General features: G+C 36.2%; 1 protein-coding gene across 1 annotated transcript in view; it reads right to left on the bottom strand.

The window, feature by feature from the left end:
- LOC111051914 (transmembrane protein KIAA1109) overlaps nucleotides 1–20,200 on the bottom strand; it is a 150,173-nt gene that overhangs the window by 98,567 nt on the left and 31,406 nt on the right. Inside the window, 6 exon segments of the mRNA XM_039432017.1 lie at nucleotides 2,291–2,450; nucleotides 3,878–4,123; nucleotides 9,988–10,116; nucleotides 11,046–11,254; nucleotides 16,334–16,582; nucleotides 19,136–19,255. Of these exon segments, the coding sequence (XP_039287951.1) occupies nucleotides 2,291–2,450; nucleotides 3,878–4,123; nucleotides 9,988–10,116; nucleotides 11,046–11,254; nucleotides 16,334–16,582; nucleotides 19,136–19,255 (1,113 nt within the window).

The raw sequence follows: 20,200 nt of genomic DNA, 5'->3' as shown, positions 1-20,200 counted from the left end.
AGTCCACTGAAAAATGAAAAAACTAATGAAAAAAAAAATGCTGGAGCAGAAATCTCGAGTCATATATCTAAATGGAAGAAGAATTACTGTTTGTCCAGTTTTTTTATATCCAGTTTAATTTTTCCGCTGATCTTATTGTCCATGAGAAAATGATTTGGAATGAGGTTTATTATTTTAGTACCTATGTAAATTAATTGCCTCATACATTCAATATTAGTGTTATAGGTTACATATTTGTTAGCAGTGGCCCTTAGATTATAATAATTAAGAGTAGAGTTTATTGTGAGAGGAAAATCGGATCTATATTTTATTAAGTACTCAATTACGGTTTTTATATATAATTGACGTATAGTCATGACCTCAAAATCACTAAAAACCATATCCGTTGGATAGAGCCTGGGTTTGCTTAATATAGTTTTAATTATCAGTTTTTGTGCTACAAATAATTCAGCAATATGACAGTTGAAACAGCCTCCCCAAACAACTATGCCATACTGCAGAATTGACTTGACTAGAGCATGATACATCATTTTCAGGTGGTTCTTATTAAGAATTCTGTTAACTTGGTAAAATTTAAAAGATAAATATCTAATTGTTCTACATTCTCTAAATAATTAAGAGAAATAGGTGAATGTTAAAAGAGCCAAACAGTTGTAATAGTCCAAATACAGACCCATGAGGTCCATAAGAGCGAACAACAAAATGTTTGTAATCTATGGGTCGGTTTCCGAGCTCGGCATTTAGCTAAGTTCTCGACTTTAAACGGCTGGAGTCAGATAACTGGCTTTCCGCAATCGCAGTCCACGTTTAAATTAAAATATCAGGGCACCGAACTTCGCTCGTTATTTTTATTTATTGATAAACAAAACACAATTCTCTAAAATGGTCCTGTTTATATTTTACAGCTGGCTATAGCCTACGTCAGCTTATGAATTTCGGGAATGAAATATTTTGATTTTCACAGACGCACTCGCTCACTCACTTTTTTATTATCCACAGACGACAAAAGTCTCAGCTGTTTCAGCCAAGAATGAATTATCCTTCTAATGTCGTTCAGCGAGTTTTCCCAGGGATGAGACCTAGTGCAATCGAATTTTCATATCATAAACCTACCATGTTCCAAATTTCATGAAAATTGTTAGAGCCGTTTTCGAGATCCGTTGGACATAAAGAACCATATAAATATCCAATATATAAATATATACAGAAAATGATCGCTTAATATAAGAGGAATTCGAAAAACTAGAGAATTGAACACAAAAAAAGAGAAAATAGTGTAGTTTCAGCTATTTTGAATTATTTAGGAATGTTTCATTTTGTCACGGAAAAATGTTTCCAATTATAGAAATGAGAAAATAAAGATTATCATAAAAACTGCGACTAAGCCCCGTTTTGGAAAGCCAATTTTCTGAAACCAGCTGTCCAAAGTCTAGAACTTAGCTGAATCCCAAGCTCGGAAACCATGCCATAGTGCTAACTGAAAAGTTGAGATCATCTAATGAAAGGAAGTAGACACTTTCTAATGAAGAACTGTCTTGTCCTGTCCTGTCGTGTTGAAGAGAAATCGGTAAATGTTGAAAAGAGCCAGTGTTGTAATAGTCCAAATAAAAACCCATGAGGGTCCATATGGTCGATTAACAAATGTTTGTAATCTACAGGGTGTCTGATAAGTCACTCCCTATTTTTATACAGCTGTAATTTATTTATTATATAAACCAATTTGGTTAGAACTACTTTTGTTGTTGGATAGAGCACTCCTTGAGGTTTTGTTCAACACCAAATTTTCATTTGTTTCAGTTTAGAAATGCCCCCTCTCTTGGCTGTGGAAGAAGAGCCAAAATAGCAGCTCGTTATGAGGTCTGGGGATCTGTGGTGCGAGTACAAAGGTGGCGGAGGGCTGAACGAGGGATCCATGCAACACTGGATGCAAAAACTGTTAAAAATTGCCATTCCAAATTACTCACAACAGGGAGTGTCGCAGATGCAAGACGATCAGGAAGACCATCAACGTCAAGGACTGCAGAGAATATTGACAGAGTTCGTGAAATGTTCATCAGGAGCACTAAGAAATCACTGCATCAAGAATCTCGTGGCCCCCATGGTTTGATACTGAGATCTTTCTTGAGAATCGTTGCAAGAGAGTAACGTGAAGGACCACTCTGGTTCTAAATAAAGAAATTATAGCTGTATAAAAATAGGGAGTGACTTATCATACACCATGTATATGCTTTTTTTATTGAATAAAGAATTTATATTTGAATTTGCTAAATAATAGAAAAGTAGAACTTACTTTGACTTGCACCGAACTCTGTTTGCTGGCATCTGTGAGCACCATGACATTCTCGTGAATGGTGACGTCGAGCGAATTGTAGGGCGGAGTGTGGAACACCAGCTGATTGTCGTGAAGGATACTCTGTCCAAAGCCGGGGTCTTTGCCCGTCTCATTGATCCTAACCAAAGCAAAACACAATTTAAAATATGCCTATAACCATCCTCTGTAAATATAAGTCCACTATTTCAGACGTGATGATGCCGCATTAGTGAATTTCCTATCCCCTACATGCATAAGCCAGTTCTTTCCTTTGTTACATTATAGATTAATGTATTTCTACAATGTGAAAAACAAGCTGGCAACGTTGCAGAGCTATAAAAGGATAGCGCTATCTGCTTTGTCAAATGATAGACAAGGATAGCAACACAAATGTTAATCAAATACTGCCATTATAACGTGGACCTGACTATAGGTCAATTTAATTTATTGTGATTCATTTAGAGTATAAAATCAACCTTCAAAATTCAAAATTTTAAATCATCATTTCTAGACCAAAAATCAAGTGACGAAGCAGTGTGTGACTATATAACCTTATCTTTTGGACAACATTAACATTTTATCAAAATTTTTGGAGAGAAATAGTACAGGCTTAGCCTAGTTTTTCCTCCAATGTCATAATTGTATTATGATTATAGTATTTTATATAATAAATAAATAAAATAAATAAATAGGTTATGTCCTCTAGTCGCGTCTCGAGTCGTCGCTAAGGCTGGGCACACATCAGTTAGTCAAGTCAAGACAAGACAAGACATGATCAGACACAATACTTCACATAGTTGCTTATGACGCAACACTCACTGATTAGTCATTGCAATTAGATATGTCTTCATAAGCAACTATGTGAAGTATTGTGACTGAACGTGTCTGATCCTGTCTTGTCTTGCCTTGACTAACTGGTGTGAGCCTAGCCTAAGGCTGAGCGTACACCGGTTAGTCAAGACAAGACAAGTCATGTTCAGTCACAATACTTCACATAGTTGATTATGAAGACATGTCTAATTGCAATGACTAATCAGTGTGAGTTGCGTCACAAGCAGCTATGTGAAGTATTGTGACTAAACGTGTCTGCTCTTGTCTTGTCTAGACTAACTGATGTGCGTCTAACCTAAGGAATTTCATCTTTAGTGCCGTTTCCACAGTGAAAGTTTAAACTAGATTTCATTTCAAACTGGATTAAATGCATCCGTTCTAATGTGGTTGGTTTCGAGTTCAAGCCACCAGCTGATTAAATTCGGTTTAAGGCTGTTCGGCACACTTTTCTATTCTCATTTAAATTGGATAATCTTTTCAAAAAATAATTTTTAAGATCATTATAAGAGTGAGAAAAAGTGGCAACTGAAATTTTTTAAGTGGTCTAATAACTCGCTTATTAGACCGCTTAAAAATTTCAGTTGCCACTTTTTCTCACTCTTATGATAATGATCTTAACAATTATATTGAAAAATATTATCCAATTTGAATAATAACAGCCTTAAGCTTTGACTGTGCAAACGGCCCTTAATGTCACAAATCTTAAACAATAAATAAAAAACGTTTGCAACCAACCTGAAAGCGGCTATATTGACACCATCGACCCCATCCTGTCTGGGCTGCGGCTTGAAGAATCGCTGACCGTTGCGATTCTGGCCGAAGAAGACGCAGCCGCCGATGCAGCCGCAACGGGCAGATGAGCCGCCGCTTGCTGACCCGGCTGCCGTGGCCGTAGCAGGCCCAACCCCCACCCCGCCACCGCACTCACTGCTCCACAGGAACCACAGCCGCTTGCTGCGTTCGTCATGCGTTTTCAGGTATCTAACAAATATAAAAGATCAGATAAAATCATTCTAAATAGCAGAAAAATATTAGATAATATAATTGTAAAAAACATAAAAATATTAGATAAATCGATGCATATACATAATAGAAAATTTAGTAAGGGGCACATTGCATAAACAAACATATAAATAGTTTCACATCAATGCAAACCAAAGTTCTATAGTGAGGTCCACGTAATAAAGGCAGTGCTTGATTAGCAATGGTGTTGCTATCCTTGTCTATCATTCAACAAAGCGGATAGCGTTATCTCGTTCTCGCTTTGCTCTGTTGCCAGATCGTCTTTCAACAATGTAGAATTAATAATTAATTGACAAAATATTTTATCTTAGTTATGAAATTATTGAAAATGATGATTTCTTGCTTAATAATATATAGATGATTATTTTAAACGAGAATGAACAGTTAATATTACATCAATGAACATGTAACAGCTACCGTCTATAGAAGGCATTGACAAGACAGAGGATCGGCAACATTTTTCTCCACTACCATTATAACGTGGACCTCACTATAAATAGATTAATTATTTTCAACCTCTGATTGGCCATAAATGAAAGTCGAATGTTTAGTGAATTTCTCACTAAAATTTACTTACACTTATGATCATTATTCTACAACATAATTGCCGTGAAGGTCATGGCATTTGTCATACCAGTCAGTGAACCAGCCTAACAAAATCCTCTTTATAAAATGCTACTGCCAAATAAATCAATTTATAGAATTGAGTTCAAGTGGGCTATGACGTTGTTTTACAGTGCTTCCTAACTAACGAGGAAGTTTTGAAGCTCTGCCCTCAAAGTCACGTTTTGAGTATGTGGAAATGATGTAAGTTACTAGTGGCCAAGTCAGGTTGGGAGTGTCTCGATTAGACCAGGTTTCGTTTACACCAGGTCCTATTCTACAATGAAGCTGAAAACCTGGTCTAAACGCACACCTCGGCTGAACGAGACGGAATGCTTCGATTAACCCAGTAGTTCGATTACACCAGGTGGTCTAATCGAGACACCTGGTGTAATCGAATTACTAGGTTAATCGAAAAATTCCGGCTCGATTAAACTGGTCTAATCAAGCCATGGGCTAAACGATACGGAATGCTTCAATTAACCCAGTAGTTCGATTAGACCAGGTTTCGTTTAGACCACCTGGTGTAATCGAGCTACTGGTTTAATCGAAGCATTCAGACCAGGTGCTGGTCTAATCGGAAAAGTCCGACCTGGGGTAATCTAACACCTAGACTAATCGAGCACCTGGTCTAAACGAAATACACCCGTCAGGTTGGTGGGTATTCAATCAAAGACAATCAAAGTATTCATATAAATAAAAACTTTGTTACACAAAATAACATAATAGGCGCTGCCTGCAAAACCAAGGGTTTGAGTGCTGGCAGCGAGTACCAAAAAAAATCATAAAAAGTACAATACACAAGTGAAAGAGAAGAAAAATTAATACAAATATGTATGACAATAAAAATGTACAGAATACTGATAATATGAGAAAAGTTGAAGTGTAATACAAATGGATTCAGTTACTGCTATATTAAATTTTAGGATTTGCTTTTGTTGTTCTATTTGCTATTAAGTTTTCTGGTAGCAGGTTGATGAGTCTATTGCAGATGTAAGGAAATTGTCTTCGGCATACAGTCATGTCAGTTCTGTTAATTTGATAATTATCTTGCATTCGAAAATTGTAGGTTCGAGCTTGAGGTGTAAATAGATTTCTGTTTTTAATTATGTATAATATTATGTTTTTCACAAATAGTTGCCTAACTGTTAAAACTGGGAATTCTGTAAAAAGGAGATTTGTAGGGTAACGTCTGGGTCGACCAAGTGCTGCTTTAATTAAGTGTTTTTGAATTAAGGAGATTTTGTTAAAATGTACGTCCAATGCCCCACCCCATACCCTAATGCCATACTGTAATACTGACTGGGCGTAAGCAAAGTAAATTAATAGTAATATATTTAAATCACCTAACCCGTTTAACCTGTAAAATTTATGTATAATATGTTTCATTTTTTTACATATATTATCAATGTGAGCGTTCCATTTGAGTTGTGAATCTAACATGACTCCCAGATATTTTGTCTCCCTCACTCTTATCAATGCCTGACATACACAGTTTTCATCCCTCTCCTGTAACCCTTCCAACTCTACATAATGATTATAATATGTACAGGAGTCTGAGTGAGTTTTTACACCATCTTGAAATAGCTCTGTAGGGATAGACCTTTCTGATGGAGAGAAAAGCATGTACACACTTTTTTTTATGTTAAGTGTCAGCGTGTGGTGATCCAGCCAAGATTTAACCCTAGCCAGACCAGCCTCGGCTAAACACTTAACCTCCCGCCAATTTGACCCAGTAAAAATTAAGGCCGTGTCATCTGCAAAGGAGATGGAATGGCATCCATTGATGTCAATTTTCAATAGATCATTGATATATACCAAAAATAATAACGGGGAGAGCACTGTACCCTGTGGAAGACCGTAGTCGGTCAATGTCAGTTTACTGGTGTCAAGGATTTGTATTCTTTCATGCAGGTAACTTTTAAATAAATTTAACACCGTTCCCCGGATACCTATTCTCTCTAGCTTACGTAGAAGGACTTTATGAGGAATGGTATCATAGGCCTTTGCCAGGTCCAAGAACACAGCCAGAGTTTTTCTACTGTTTTTAAAGTTTTCCGTTACAATTCTAACCAACTCAGTCATTGCATCTTCGGTGGATTTACCCTCCTGAAACCGAATTGATTTACAGCAATAAATTTGTACTTTTCAAGATATTCGACCATTCGTTTTTTTATTATCTTTTCAAATATTTTAGACAGGTTGCTTATAAGGCTGATAGGACGGTAGTTCTCGGGAGCTTTTTTGTCACCTGATTTATGGAGAGGAATTATTTTAGCTATTTTAAAATGTGAAGGAAAATGGCCTAACTCGAAACATTTATTAAACAAAATTGACAATGGTTTGGCTATGAACTCTGCTATATTTTTCAAACATATGTTGCCTACTCCATCCACTCCCGGAGAGGAGTTACTTTTTAAGCTTTTAATCATTATTAGTACCTCTTCATAACTTGTTGGATGCATAAAGAATGATTTTGGAGTGTCAGCCGCTGCACAAGGTGGATACTGTAAGTTAACTGGATTTCGTGTGGACCTGTTGAGGATTTTCTCTGCATAGTTTCTTCCTACTTCTGAAAAATATTTATTCATAATGTCTGGGTCGATTTCGGGTGGTTTATGTGTACGTTGTATGTCTAAAATTTCCTGTATGCAGTTCCAAGTTTTCTTACTATTACCTTTGTAATTTGATATTTTAGTCCTGTAATAATCAAATTTTGTTTTTTTAATAAGTTTATTCAAAATATTTCTGTAAGTCTTATACCTATTTTGTAGCTCCATATTAAACGGTTGACTGTTCATTTTTTTGTGCATTTTGTCACGTTCTCTGATTGATTTTATCAGCCCTGGAGTTATCCATTTTTTTAGTGGTCTATTTCTATTTTTAATTTTTATCTGTTCAGTGGTTAGTTCTATGTAGAATATTAATTTGTCATAGAAATTACTAATTTTTTCATCTAAATTTAAATTTTCATCATACAAGTTAGTTTCATTTTGCCAATTCTCTTGTTTTAAATAGTCAATCAATTTTGTATAATTAATTTTTTTAGTAAATATCTCTCTAATTTCTTTTGTATTTGTGATAGATTTTGTTATGTGAAAAGTTGTACAGAAATGATCAGTGATGTATGTTTTTTGTATGGAGCTAAGAACATGACTTTCCTTAAAATTCACATTTTTCCAGAATATATGATCAATACATGATTTTGTATTACATGAAATGCGAGTAGGTTTATTAACAAGAGATCTCAGACCATACATTTGTAATAGGCTACTATATTCATTTGATAAATTATTATTCCGCAGAATGTCAATGTTCAGATCTCCGATCATGATTATATTTTCATTTTTTTGAACATTAGACATACTTGTGTCCAACTCATTCAGAAATGCTTCAATATTAGAAGAAGGAGATCTGTAGACTGCAATAAGAGTAAAAGGACAGCTGAAAGCTTCTAATCTAATCATGATTATATCTGCTTCCGAATTTTCACAGTCAAGATAATGTACATCAATCGATTCCTTCACAAAAATGCACAAACCGTTACTTTTATTTAGTTGGCCTGGCTTATCTATAACTGTATATCCATCTATGCTATAGTCAAAAATATTATCTTCAGTCATCCAAGTTTCAGTTAGAACTATTACATCGTATTTTATTTTACAGTTTTGAAGAGTATAAACAAATTCATCAAAGTTTTTTCTTAAGCTACGTATATTCATGTGTATAATATTAAAAGAGACAACATTATCTATTACTTCATCTAAATGAGAGTTAGGATCAAAATTTAAAATATCATCGCTCTCAATCGTATCGAAACATTCCAAATCAATCACCCCATCAAAGCCATATTCATCATTCATCAGTAACGTTAATGAAATAAGGAAAGTTATAATACAATAACAGAAATGAGATTAAAAAAAAAGAAGAGGAAAAGAGTTAAATTAAAAAAAAAACAAAACTTTTAAGTTCACTAAAAGAAAAACCCATTATAACCAGCCTACTGCGCAATTTTGAATATTTTTAGGAAATATTGGACATTTGTATAATTAAATACTAATTATATTCTACTAAATCATCATCGCTCATAATTCTCCGAGTGCGAGAGTTTTCAGATTTTTTAACAAAAACTTTGCAATCACGGACCCAGACAAAGGTTAGTTTTTTGTCCTTTTTTAAATTCTTAGCTTTGCCAAGTAGTCCTTTGTAGTAGGGAGAGAGGTGTTCATTCACATATACGTTTGATAAGGGCAGCTTGTCGCATACATCGGTTGATTTGATGCCTTTCTTTTTGCGTGCCGCGGTGATCCATTCTGTTTTCTTCAATCTGGAACTGAATTTGGCCACGATGGAAGTGGATCCTTTAGCGGTTGGCATCCTGTGGACAATAGATAGGTCTTCATTCTTGAACTCCACATTCAACGATTTTGCGACGGCTTTCATGACGACATGTAAATTCTCACCCTGGGTTTCGGGAATACCTACTATTTCAACATTGTCCTTTCTAGTATATTGTTGTAGATCGTGAATTTCTTTTTCTAGCCTCTGAACATGTTTTTTATCCTCCAAGTTTTCTTTTTCGAGATTGAGAAATTTTAGTTTTAAAGAATTATGATCCTCCGTGAGGGTGTTGAGTTGCGTTTTTATAGCATCTGTTTTGGTGTTTAACTTTTCCAATTTCGTGTCCAGGTCGCCCAATTTTGAGTTGAAGAAGGATTTCAGATCGTTTATTTCCTTACGTAGATTCTCTATTAGATCAGAGGATAATTTTTTTAAGGTAATGTCCGACTGACCTGCGTTATTTTTATCCTGCTTACAGCTCGCACATTTCCACGCAGCTCTGGCTTGCGAGTTCATTTTTTTAAACTTATCGACGGACTCCAGTCTAGTACACGCAGGGTGGAACACTTTCGCACACTCACTACACTTCACTGAGATATCCTCTTCAGCGAGATTTATTTTACAGTTGAAGCACTGTGCCATAATGGATGAATTATTTGAGTAAAAAGTTCGTCCTGAGAATTTATCACGCAGCGGCAAAGGTCACTGATTAGAGCGGAGCTACTACCGACACGACCGCTCTCATCGAAAGCTGAACTGATACTGAATACTGAAAGCTGAACTGATACTGGGTGATCGGAAAGAAAAATTACCCTCGTATTAAGATAATGCACTAAGAAAAATATATAAAAGACTTTAATAAAAATAAAAGTTCTTACTTGTGCTGAACTATGTGAAGATTCCTGTCCGAATTTGACAGAGAGACGGCTGCTTCGAAAATCAAGGGACCAAAAGATATCGAACCAACCTCCAACCATACATCACTTCCATCTCCACTCGCCAAAGATCTGAAATAAGACACATTTTCTTCTAAAAACGAATATATTGTTGTATCAGAACAGCTAGTTTTCATCAGATCATAATTTTCAGCCAATGATGTGCTGACTCTCCCTTGTATTTTCATTTTGGAATATTTGATGTTTGTAAAAGATAACCTTAGTATTTTCAATTTAAGAGGAGACATTCATGAATATAGATCTGGTGATCGGATTGATCAGAGTCGGGTCAGACTTGCTAGGACGCAAAGAATGTACAGCTATTTGGGTGTGAAAATTTTTAATCATCTGAAGTTAGAAATTTGAACAGTAGAAGATTTGAGTCTATTGTAACGAAATGTTTGAAGGAGAGAGCATTTTACTCGGTTGAAGTGCAATGCCTATCCATAATATTATTCTTTCTAAACTGCTTCAATTCTGGTCTGTTCTTAGATTATGTGGCTAATTTATGTCAAATTTTCATGAGTGAATGTTTTATATGAGCAATAATGTTCAAGTGACTTTTGTCTATGCAATCAATGTTTGTTAGGATGGATGTGTGGGGTTACAAGAAGAGATAAAATAAGAAATGAATTGATCAGAGGCACTGTAAAAGTTGGACCACTGGGAAAGAAAATGAAGCAGACAAGGATGAGGTGGTTTGGGCATGTACAGCGACGGGAGGAGGATTATGTTGGACAGGATTTGGTTTTGGATGGTGTGAGAGGACGAGGTAGACCTAGGATGAGGTGGGGAGATAGAATAGCGGCTGACTTGCGGGAGAGTGGTTGGAGGAGAGAGGAAGCATTGGATAGGGCCTTGTGGAGAGGCAGACTAAGAGGAAGGAATGCCGACCCCATTTAAATGGGATAAGGCACAGTCAAAGAAGACGAAGAAGAAGAAGAAGAAGAATCAATGTTTGTTTTGACAATAATCAGATTTGATCAGATACATGGACTAACCTGTGCTGAGAACGCCCACTGCCCGTAGTGTTAGTGTTGCTACCCCCTCCCTCCTGGCCCTGCCCTTGTCCACCACCACCGCCCCCACGACCAAAGTGGTTAGCAATGGCCATGAGTTGACGCATGCGCACAGCTGGCAACACTCCTGTCATGCCCGACTTCACCTGGTTGCCGTGCAGGTTGCAGGTCGAGAACCGGATTGGCGATGCCTGTAACACACCACAAAACATCAATGCACAAAACACCTTTTCCAATTGTACTTGAGAAATTATCAATTGTAATTGAGAAAAGTCATTTGTATTTGAGAAATTCAGATAGCAGTCGATTACATCATTTGAGAAGTTATCACTTGTAATTGAGAATAGTGAGAAAATGTGTAATTGAGAATAGTGCAATTGAAAAGTATAATTTCAAACTTTACTTTATTCAAATTGTTTCCATATTACACAAAATCTGGTGTGGCGCACTCACACAACTTTCCTTGCCGTTATGAAAATTGATCACCTGACGCTAGTTTTCCCGCGCATCTCAAGTCTACTATTCAGTGATTTGAGCCAGCTGGTGACAGGGTAATAACGCTGGAGACACACATGAGGTCTGCTATCTCTTCATAGTGAATGATTTAATAGAATCAACATTAATTTGCAATTGAATAATCACATTTTCTCGAATTTAAAGCTTATTTTCAATTTTAGGTGAAAATGTTACTGAACATCAATTGTAGAGATTTTCATGCTCAATCTACTCCACTTGATTTTTTTTTGTTTCAATTGTATCTGAAGCCTGATAATTGGGATTCTATCTGCATTGATGGGGCGGAGCTCCTGAAATTTTTACAGATATGGGACTTGTGGCAGTTGATAGAGCTTATTGATGACTATTTTAGGTATGAATTTGATCAAAATCGTTGGAGCCGTTTCCGAGAAAATCACGAAAAACCTTGTTTTTGACAACATTCTCACCATTTTAGCCGGCATTTTTAATTGCATTTGATCGAAATTGTTCGTGTCGGATCCTTATAGTGAAAGGACCTTAAGTTCCAAATTTCAAGTCATTCCGTTAATTGGGAGATGAGATATCGTGTACACAGACGCACATACACTCATACACACACATACACACACACACACACACACACACAACACACACACACACACACATACAGACCAATACCCAAAAACCACTTTTTTGGACTCAGGGGACCTTGAAACGTATAGGAATTTAGAAATTGGGGTAGCTTAATTTTTTTTCGGAAAGCAATACTTTCCTTACCTATGGTTATAGGGCAAGGAAAGTAATATATGACAGTTACTACAAATTGAAGCAATCATTATACAATAAATACCTTATCGTAACACATGTCGTGAGAATCTATTTAGATTTCCATATATAATTACGTGACTATCTAGTATTACATAATAATATTTCATTTGTTTCTTATTTTCAATCTGAGATTTAAGGTTTCAATGTGATTTAAGGTGTCAGTTGTAGATCAGAAATCAAATTAATAGCACAACTATTAGGACCGGTTTCCGATCTCCGGATTTAGTCAAGCTCTAGACTTTAAACAGCTGGAGTCAGAATATTAACTTTCCAAAACGGGGCGTAGTCGCAGTTTTTATAACAGTAGTCACAGTTTTTATTTTCTCAATTCAATAATTGGAAAAGTTTTTCCTTGACGAAATTAAACATTTCTAATAATTCAAAATAGCTGAAACTTTACACTATTTTCTCTTTATTTTATTTTGTGTTTAATTTTCTAGTTTTTTGGAGTTTAATTCAAACATGACTTTGACAATGGCTACGACTACGCCCCGTTTTGGAAAGCCAATTTTCTTACTCCAGCTGTTCAAAGTCGAAAACTTAGCCAAATCCCGAGCTCGGAACCCGGCCCTTATTGTCCACAAATTGAAATACAGCAAATCATCAAAACCGAACATACAGAGTACCAACCCTGCATTATTCTACCTACTTAGAATTTCAGGCCACACAACTGCAGTAAACACGTCATACATAAGCCTGGTTTTCACTAGTAGAGTTAGTGGTCGAGTAACTGCCGAGCTAACTCTACCGAGCCAACTCTACTCTACTTACTTGGTCGAGTAACTGTTTTCACTACAAATGAGAATAGAAGGTAAAGTGTGTTGTCTAGTGAACAGAACTAACCTTGAAATGTCAATACTTTTTGTCACTGCCATTAAACCTGGAAGAAAGTTTCCTGAAAATTTCGGTCATTACCTGCAATGTAGAGTTATAAAAAATAGTGTAACTTAATTGGTAAGTGTAAATTAATTAACTTGATGGGGAGCGGTTTGATTCAGTCGTCGCGCTGATGAGCTATCGCTTTTAATTCAATTTTCTTTCACAAAGTACAAAAATATCAACCATACATTACAAATGCAATGAATTACAATCAATTCAAATGGACAATATTCCTCACACAAAAATAATAAATTAAACAATAATAGTATCAATAGTTCTATTCCTAAATATAGTGAGGTCCACGTTATAATATTTTATCATTTCCTTGATAAAATAATCAATTTAATGTCAAATTAATCAAGAAAATATATTTTTTCATAATTTGATTCAAAAATTTGCTTTATAACTGAGATCAGATTTTTATTTTTATACACATCTGAAATGGCGTCTAATTTAAAAAGCTGTGATACAAAAATCTGAATTTCAAAACAACAGAAATCAAGTTATTTGGTAGGTATTCTACTCCAATTTCTTCTAAAGATAATAGAAAAATGGGAAATCCTATCCAAAGAAAGGAATTTTAATGTAAATAATTCTGAAATAACCTTTCAATATTATTTATACCAGTACGAGTAGGTCTAACATATACGTGTAGCCTAACTGAAGCATGGATGAACAGAAATTAAGTTATTTGGTAGGTATTCTACTCCAATTTCTTCTGAAGATAATAGAAAAATGGGAAATCCTATCCAAAAAAAGTAATTTTAATGTGAGTAATTCTGAAATAACCTTTCAATATTATTTATACCAGTACGAGTAGGTCTAACATATACGTGTAGCCTAACTGAAGCATGGATGGAGTCTAGGATGGTTAGTTATCAACTTTTAAAATGTCATTTGCGGTATTTTAATTTGTGTTTCTCATACGGTAATGTCTAAAAATTATTTTATTGTTTCAAAAATACATTTTAAATTAATTATACGACTTGTGTTACTCAAGTATTTTGATATAATGAAGAAAAAAATGGCGGCTGAGAATTGTTTGTCTACTTTTGTACAGTCACTGTGAAAAGTAAAAAAAGAATATTCTGGCAAACTGACAACATTCCAAGCGAGAGAGAGATAGCGCTACCTGTTTTGTTGTATGATAGAAAAGGACAGCAACAGTATTGCCAATTGTACACTGCCATTATAACGTGGACCACACTATAGTGAAAATTATAATGTACAGTCAAACTTGATGGATTGAGGATTATTTTATCATTACATTATTATTCAACACACCTAATAGCATAAGCTTGCGGAAATCTACTGGCATAAGTAGAAGTAGCACCTAATACTAAGAGAGGGAAAATGCTGAACTCGAGGATTTCTAAACATAGGTTTGACAAGTTAAGAATCCTGCACCTGGTACTCCCGTTGGAAGGGTGACCGCTTAAGCCAACTCCTCTATATCCTGATTCATGAGTTGTAAAATCGCTTTCCCGGTGGATCGAAAACCACCTAAACCAGTAGGTCCAATCAACTCTCATTATCATCCGCCTCATTACCCACGCACAAGCCTAGAGCTCATGTGGGCATCACAACGATCCTCATACAATAATACCATAGAGAAACGATAGTATAAGAAGATATCCCATGGTATAGGGCGTTTATGTTCTAATTTTCACTCTTAACTCAAGCCGGTAGTCCTAGTAGTTGTTTTTGGTGAAGCTATGTGACGCTGGTAGACTCTCAAACTGGGCTGTTCTATGGCCTACTCTCACCCGAACAAAACAGTAATAATAGACAGTAGTCGGCTTGAGTTAACAAGAAATCGGCTGGAAATTTGGAACATAAACGACCTATTTCATGGGATATCTACTTAATGACCGAGCGAAGTGAGGTCTAAGATCAAGTCGACGGTTTGGCATTTCTCTTATGTTCAAATGTTTATATGTTTCGCATTTACGGCGAATCGCGGTAATAGATTTTCATGAAATTTGTTTCTTTTCAAATTGCGCGTCGACGTATATACAAGGCTTGTGGAAATTTTGCATTTCAAGGATAATATAAAAGGAAAAAGGAGCCTACTTCATACGCCAATATTAGAGTAAAAATCAGACTATAGAATTATTCATCATAAGTCAGCTGTCTAGTGGACTACTAGTAGTTATGTGAACAGTAGACCTCGCGCAGTTATAACGACGTCCCAAACCATAAGCACATCCACACTGATACACTAACTATTTATTTGATCAGATCATGCTTACACAAGATTTAATTATCATATAACGCTTTCCGGAATTTAGCGCGAAAAAACCAGAAGACATTTAGGCGCCCAGACAAGCTGTTATAAGTTTTTTGCATTCTATTTGATAGTGCATAAAAATTGCAATCAATGAGGCATGCAATTTATAGTCTACACAGCTGTTGATTTTTTACCAAGTTACATTGAGATATTGAATTACATGTGTGTCATGACATGCAATTTATAATTAACTCGACAACTGATTTATGATGAATAATTCTATAGTATGATTTTTACTCTAATATTGACGTATGAAGGAGGATCCTTTTTCCTTTTATTATCCTTGAAATGCAAAATTTCCAAAAACCTTGTATATACGTCGACGCGCAATTTAAAAAGGAACATACCTGTCAAATTTCATGAAAATCTACTACTGCGTTTCGCCGAGAATGCGCAACATATAAACATTTAAACATTAAGAGAAATGCCAAACCGTCGACTTGAATCTTAGACCTCACTTCGCTCGGTCAATAATACTACCCGTTCAAATCATCAAACATCTTGTAAATGTTTCTTTCCATCAACGTTGTAAACAGTTGCAGCCAGACCTGATAACAGCGCTCACACTCACATTCCGTGACGACACGTCACGGTATGATAGGACAGAAAGCTCTATGTTTATTTAGGATTTTTTCTAGACATTTTAATTTGTTAAATTAGGCCATTTATTAATTTTTGAGAAAACATAACAACAGGTTAATGTAACTTACTGAGCGCGAGGTCTACTGTTCACAGAACTACTAGTGATATCTTTCCTCTATGATAATACTGAGGGTAAATTGAAGTCCTGACTTACCCACAGATTGATAGCAGTACCCGCCTCGAGCAGATAGAAGTCGATCTGATCGACGGCCACCCTGACCATGCGGTACTTGATCTCGTCGGTGGACGGACACCGGTAGGAGCCATCCGGGTCGCTGTCACCGCACTGGACGGGGGGCAGGCCGTGGTGACAGGCGGGCGGCAGGTGGGGAGGCACCAGCTTGTTCTCAGAGTCGCAGATCAACAGCAAAAGCGTCTCCAGGCCTGTTATCAGGTGGTACATCTGCAAAAATAGACACAATATTCAAAACTACACTATTCTAATAGTTTGGGGAAGGTTACTTATTGTACTTCATAGTCACAGATCAAAACTTCAGCGCCTCAATGACGCTCCGTATAATTGGGGCCAAACAGTTTGAGGTTAGTCCTGTTGTTCTTCCATTCATCGAATTTATTAATAAAATGATAAATGTGCAAGTGAATAAAATAGATAAAAATAAAAAGTTGATCGTGAAAATCATCATTACTTTTTTTTGCTGATGATGATGCTCACATGATCTCTAGGCTTGTGCGTGTAATAAAAGTAAGTTCATTTGGTTGTTTTTGGTGAGGAGTCCCTTGCGGGAACGTCTCCCTCGCTGGAATATTTATATCATTTGAGCCGTCAATCTTCATACCAAAGCTGCTATTCTTCAGCCAGAACCGACAGTTTAAAGTGCCCATCCGAAAACACGGGAGTCACCTAGCTGAAAACTTTTGTTCGTGTTTGGGTTTGAACCCAGGACCTCTGGGCTGCTGAGCAAGCACTTTATCCACTCGACTAAGGATCACTCCATGAGAGGGATAACGACGATGAAAGATGAGTGGACCTACAGCTTCAAGTGGGTTCCGAACCACCGGGAAGCGATTTTTAAACTAATAAATGGTATTTAGAGGAGTTTGTCTCTTGAAGTGGTCACCCTCACAAACAGGCGCATGGAGCACCAAAGTAACTTATCTTATTGATAGCTTATCAGTGCGACCATGAAAACAAATCACTTCCCTGTGAACTATACAAATTGTTATAAGAGTACCATTGACATTAACTACAAGAATATGGCTTCAGCCTGCAAACAAAATTCAAGGGCTCATTTTAAAGCAACGCATTGACCCATATGAATAAAACATAAGGTTTTGCTCATGAGCAAAAGATAGAAGCAAAAGCATTTGCTCATTTTTTATATGAATAAACTTTACCTTATGCTCCTAAACTCTGGAGGAAATGCTCACTTATTTTTAAGATTTTTCATCAGCTGATTCGCTTTTGTAGCCTTACTTTTGTTTTTATAGCTCACGGAAGCGCTAAATATGCAAGTAGGGTGCACCGCTTGTGTTTGCGTCGTCTGCTCGGTTTTCTATTTATGAATAGAGTTTTACGTTAGTTGAGTTTAGAATTTTGAAATAATAGCTTGAAAAAATGTCATCTCTATAATAATCTTCAGCATATTCTTATAATATCAATAGCCTTCTTATAATCGTCTACACTCTCATCTTCTTAAATGCCTATTTCCTATTTTGTGATGGCTATCTTTATATCTTTTGTATTTATTCTTTTGTAGGGATAATGGTGATATATATCATGGTTGAATCTAAAAAGAGTTTCATAGTTCTCAACTATTGGTTGTGATCGTATCTGGTATAGTTTCCTCTTCCTCATACGAATTAGATGAGCCATTTTACTATGAGCAAAAGGTGATAAGCTGCTCTAGACTAGACTCATCTTTTTTGAAGCATTTGCTTCAAAAGTTGAGTAAATGCTTTAGTTTATTCATACAATTTTGAGCAAAAGCTTTTACTTTTGAGCAAATGCTCAAACTATTTTTTTGATGATCATGAGCAAAAGGTTGTGCTCACGTTTATTCATAAACAATGAAGCAAATGCTCCATATGGTAATAGGGCAAGGAAAGTAAAAATGAGCTCGAAATTCGAGAAAATGTGATTATCCAATTGCAAACTCTTGGCAACTGTTGATTCTATTAAATGGTTCACTATGAAGAGATAGCAGACCTCGTGTGTCTCCAGCGTTATTGCCCTGTCACCAGCTGGCTCAAATCTTTGAATAGTAGACTTGAGATGCGCGGGAACACTAGCGTCAGGTGATCAATTTTCATAACGGCAAGGAAAGTTGTGTGAGTGCGCCACACCAGATTTTTACTCTAATATTGGCGTATGAAGGATTCTCCTTTTTTCCTTTTATATTATCCTTGAAATGCAAAATTTCCAAAAACCTTGTATATAAGTCGACGCGCAATTAAAAAAGGAACATACTTGTCAAATTTCATGAAAATCTATTACCGCGTTTCGCCGTATATGCGCAACATATAAACATTTTAAACATTAAGAGAAATGCCAAACCGTCGACTTGAATCTTAGACCTCACAATTTTTGTTACAGGAGCGAACCGTCAACAACAACGTCTACATCGGTTCAACCGAGCAGTGCATCGAGCAGTGTTGCAAGCAATGCTGCAAGCAATGTTGAAAGCGCAGCCTCGCCAACCGCCGACAGCCGTATGTGCAAGATCTGCTACATGGAGGAGATGGGCATTCTGTTCCTGCCCTGTGGACAAGTATAAGCAAATGCCCAACTTTATTCATATGGCCCACTGACTTTCAATTCGACCAACGTTTTATAGCTTCTAGACTTCTAGCTACTAAGAAAAATATCACTGCTCTCACATTTCATTTTGTTATTACAATCTTTGATATTGTGGAGTACCCAGTGAGCAGTTTGAATTTAGTTGGAGCTAACTGGATTGTAAAGCGCCACTTGCCAGAGATGACAACGAAAACTCACCTGAGGTGTTGTCATTTTGCCAGTCAACTTGCCCAGTTGAATTTCAAGCAGCCAGGCGTATTCAACCGTCTCCTGGTCCACTCTGCGTCCCTCGTCACTGAAGTGTGCTTCTCCTCTCAACTGCAAACATACACAAGTAATATAGCAATATGAAATTGATCCAACATACTAAATTAGGCCTACACCATAACTCAAAAGTATGATACAAAGCATAGTGATTCAACTACTGATATGTATGGAATCAAAATAATTAGAGAACCAACACAGTGAAGATGCGAATGTAACAATATAAGGATGAAACAACTCGTGAGGATTCATCTATATGGAAGTCCACGTTTCAATGACAGTGAAGAAAGATGGGAGAACAGCGTTGCCGATTCTCTGCCTTGCCCCTGCCTTCTATAGAGGATAGCTGATACCGGTATATCTGATGTAATATTAACTGATCATGCTTGTTTAACATAATCAAATATATTTTACTCATCAGGAAAATATACTCTTTTATGATTGAATAATACATTTTCGTGGTTGAGATTAAATATTGTGTTGATTAGTTACATCTACTTTGTTAAAAAACGATTTGGCAACTTTGCAGAGCTAGAAAAGAATAGCGCGATCTGGTTTTTCGAATGATATACAAGGATAGCAACACCAATGTTAATTAAATACCGCCATTATAATATGAACCTCAGTATAGTATTCCAGATTAAATTACAACAGATTATTACTTGATCCATTCCGAACTGTTATGTTTGTTTTAATCAATAAATAAGAATAGAAGAATAAAATAGTATAGAAAGAATGCTTTATTATTCGTGATAACATAATACAATAAATGCAAACATACATTTACAGCTATATTAGACAATCGTCAGCCGTAATCAATCATTTATAATTTTTTTCATTTATTCATTACTCATGAATTACAATATAAATCTGTAAACTGTACAATATACACTGCAATAATGTACAGCATCAAATATTAGCAACTACCTACTGGAAGGAGCCAGCTGAACTTGTTTGTGTATAATGAATGGAAATACGGCATTTTATTGTATTTTTTTC

This window comes from Nilaparvata lugens, chromosome 7, assembly GCF_014356525.2.
Source record: "Nilaparvata lugens isolate BPH chromosome 7, ASM1435652v1, whole genome shotgun sequence".
Taxonomy (NCBI): Eukaryota; Metazoa; Arthropoda; class Insecta; order Hemiptera; family Delphacidae; genus Nilaparvata; species Nilaparvata lugens.
Note: the sequence above shows the minus strand (reverse complement) of the source record. Positions and strands in the feature narration are given on the sequence as shown.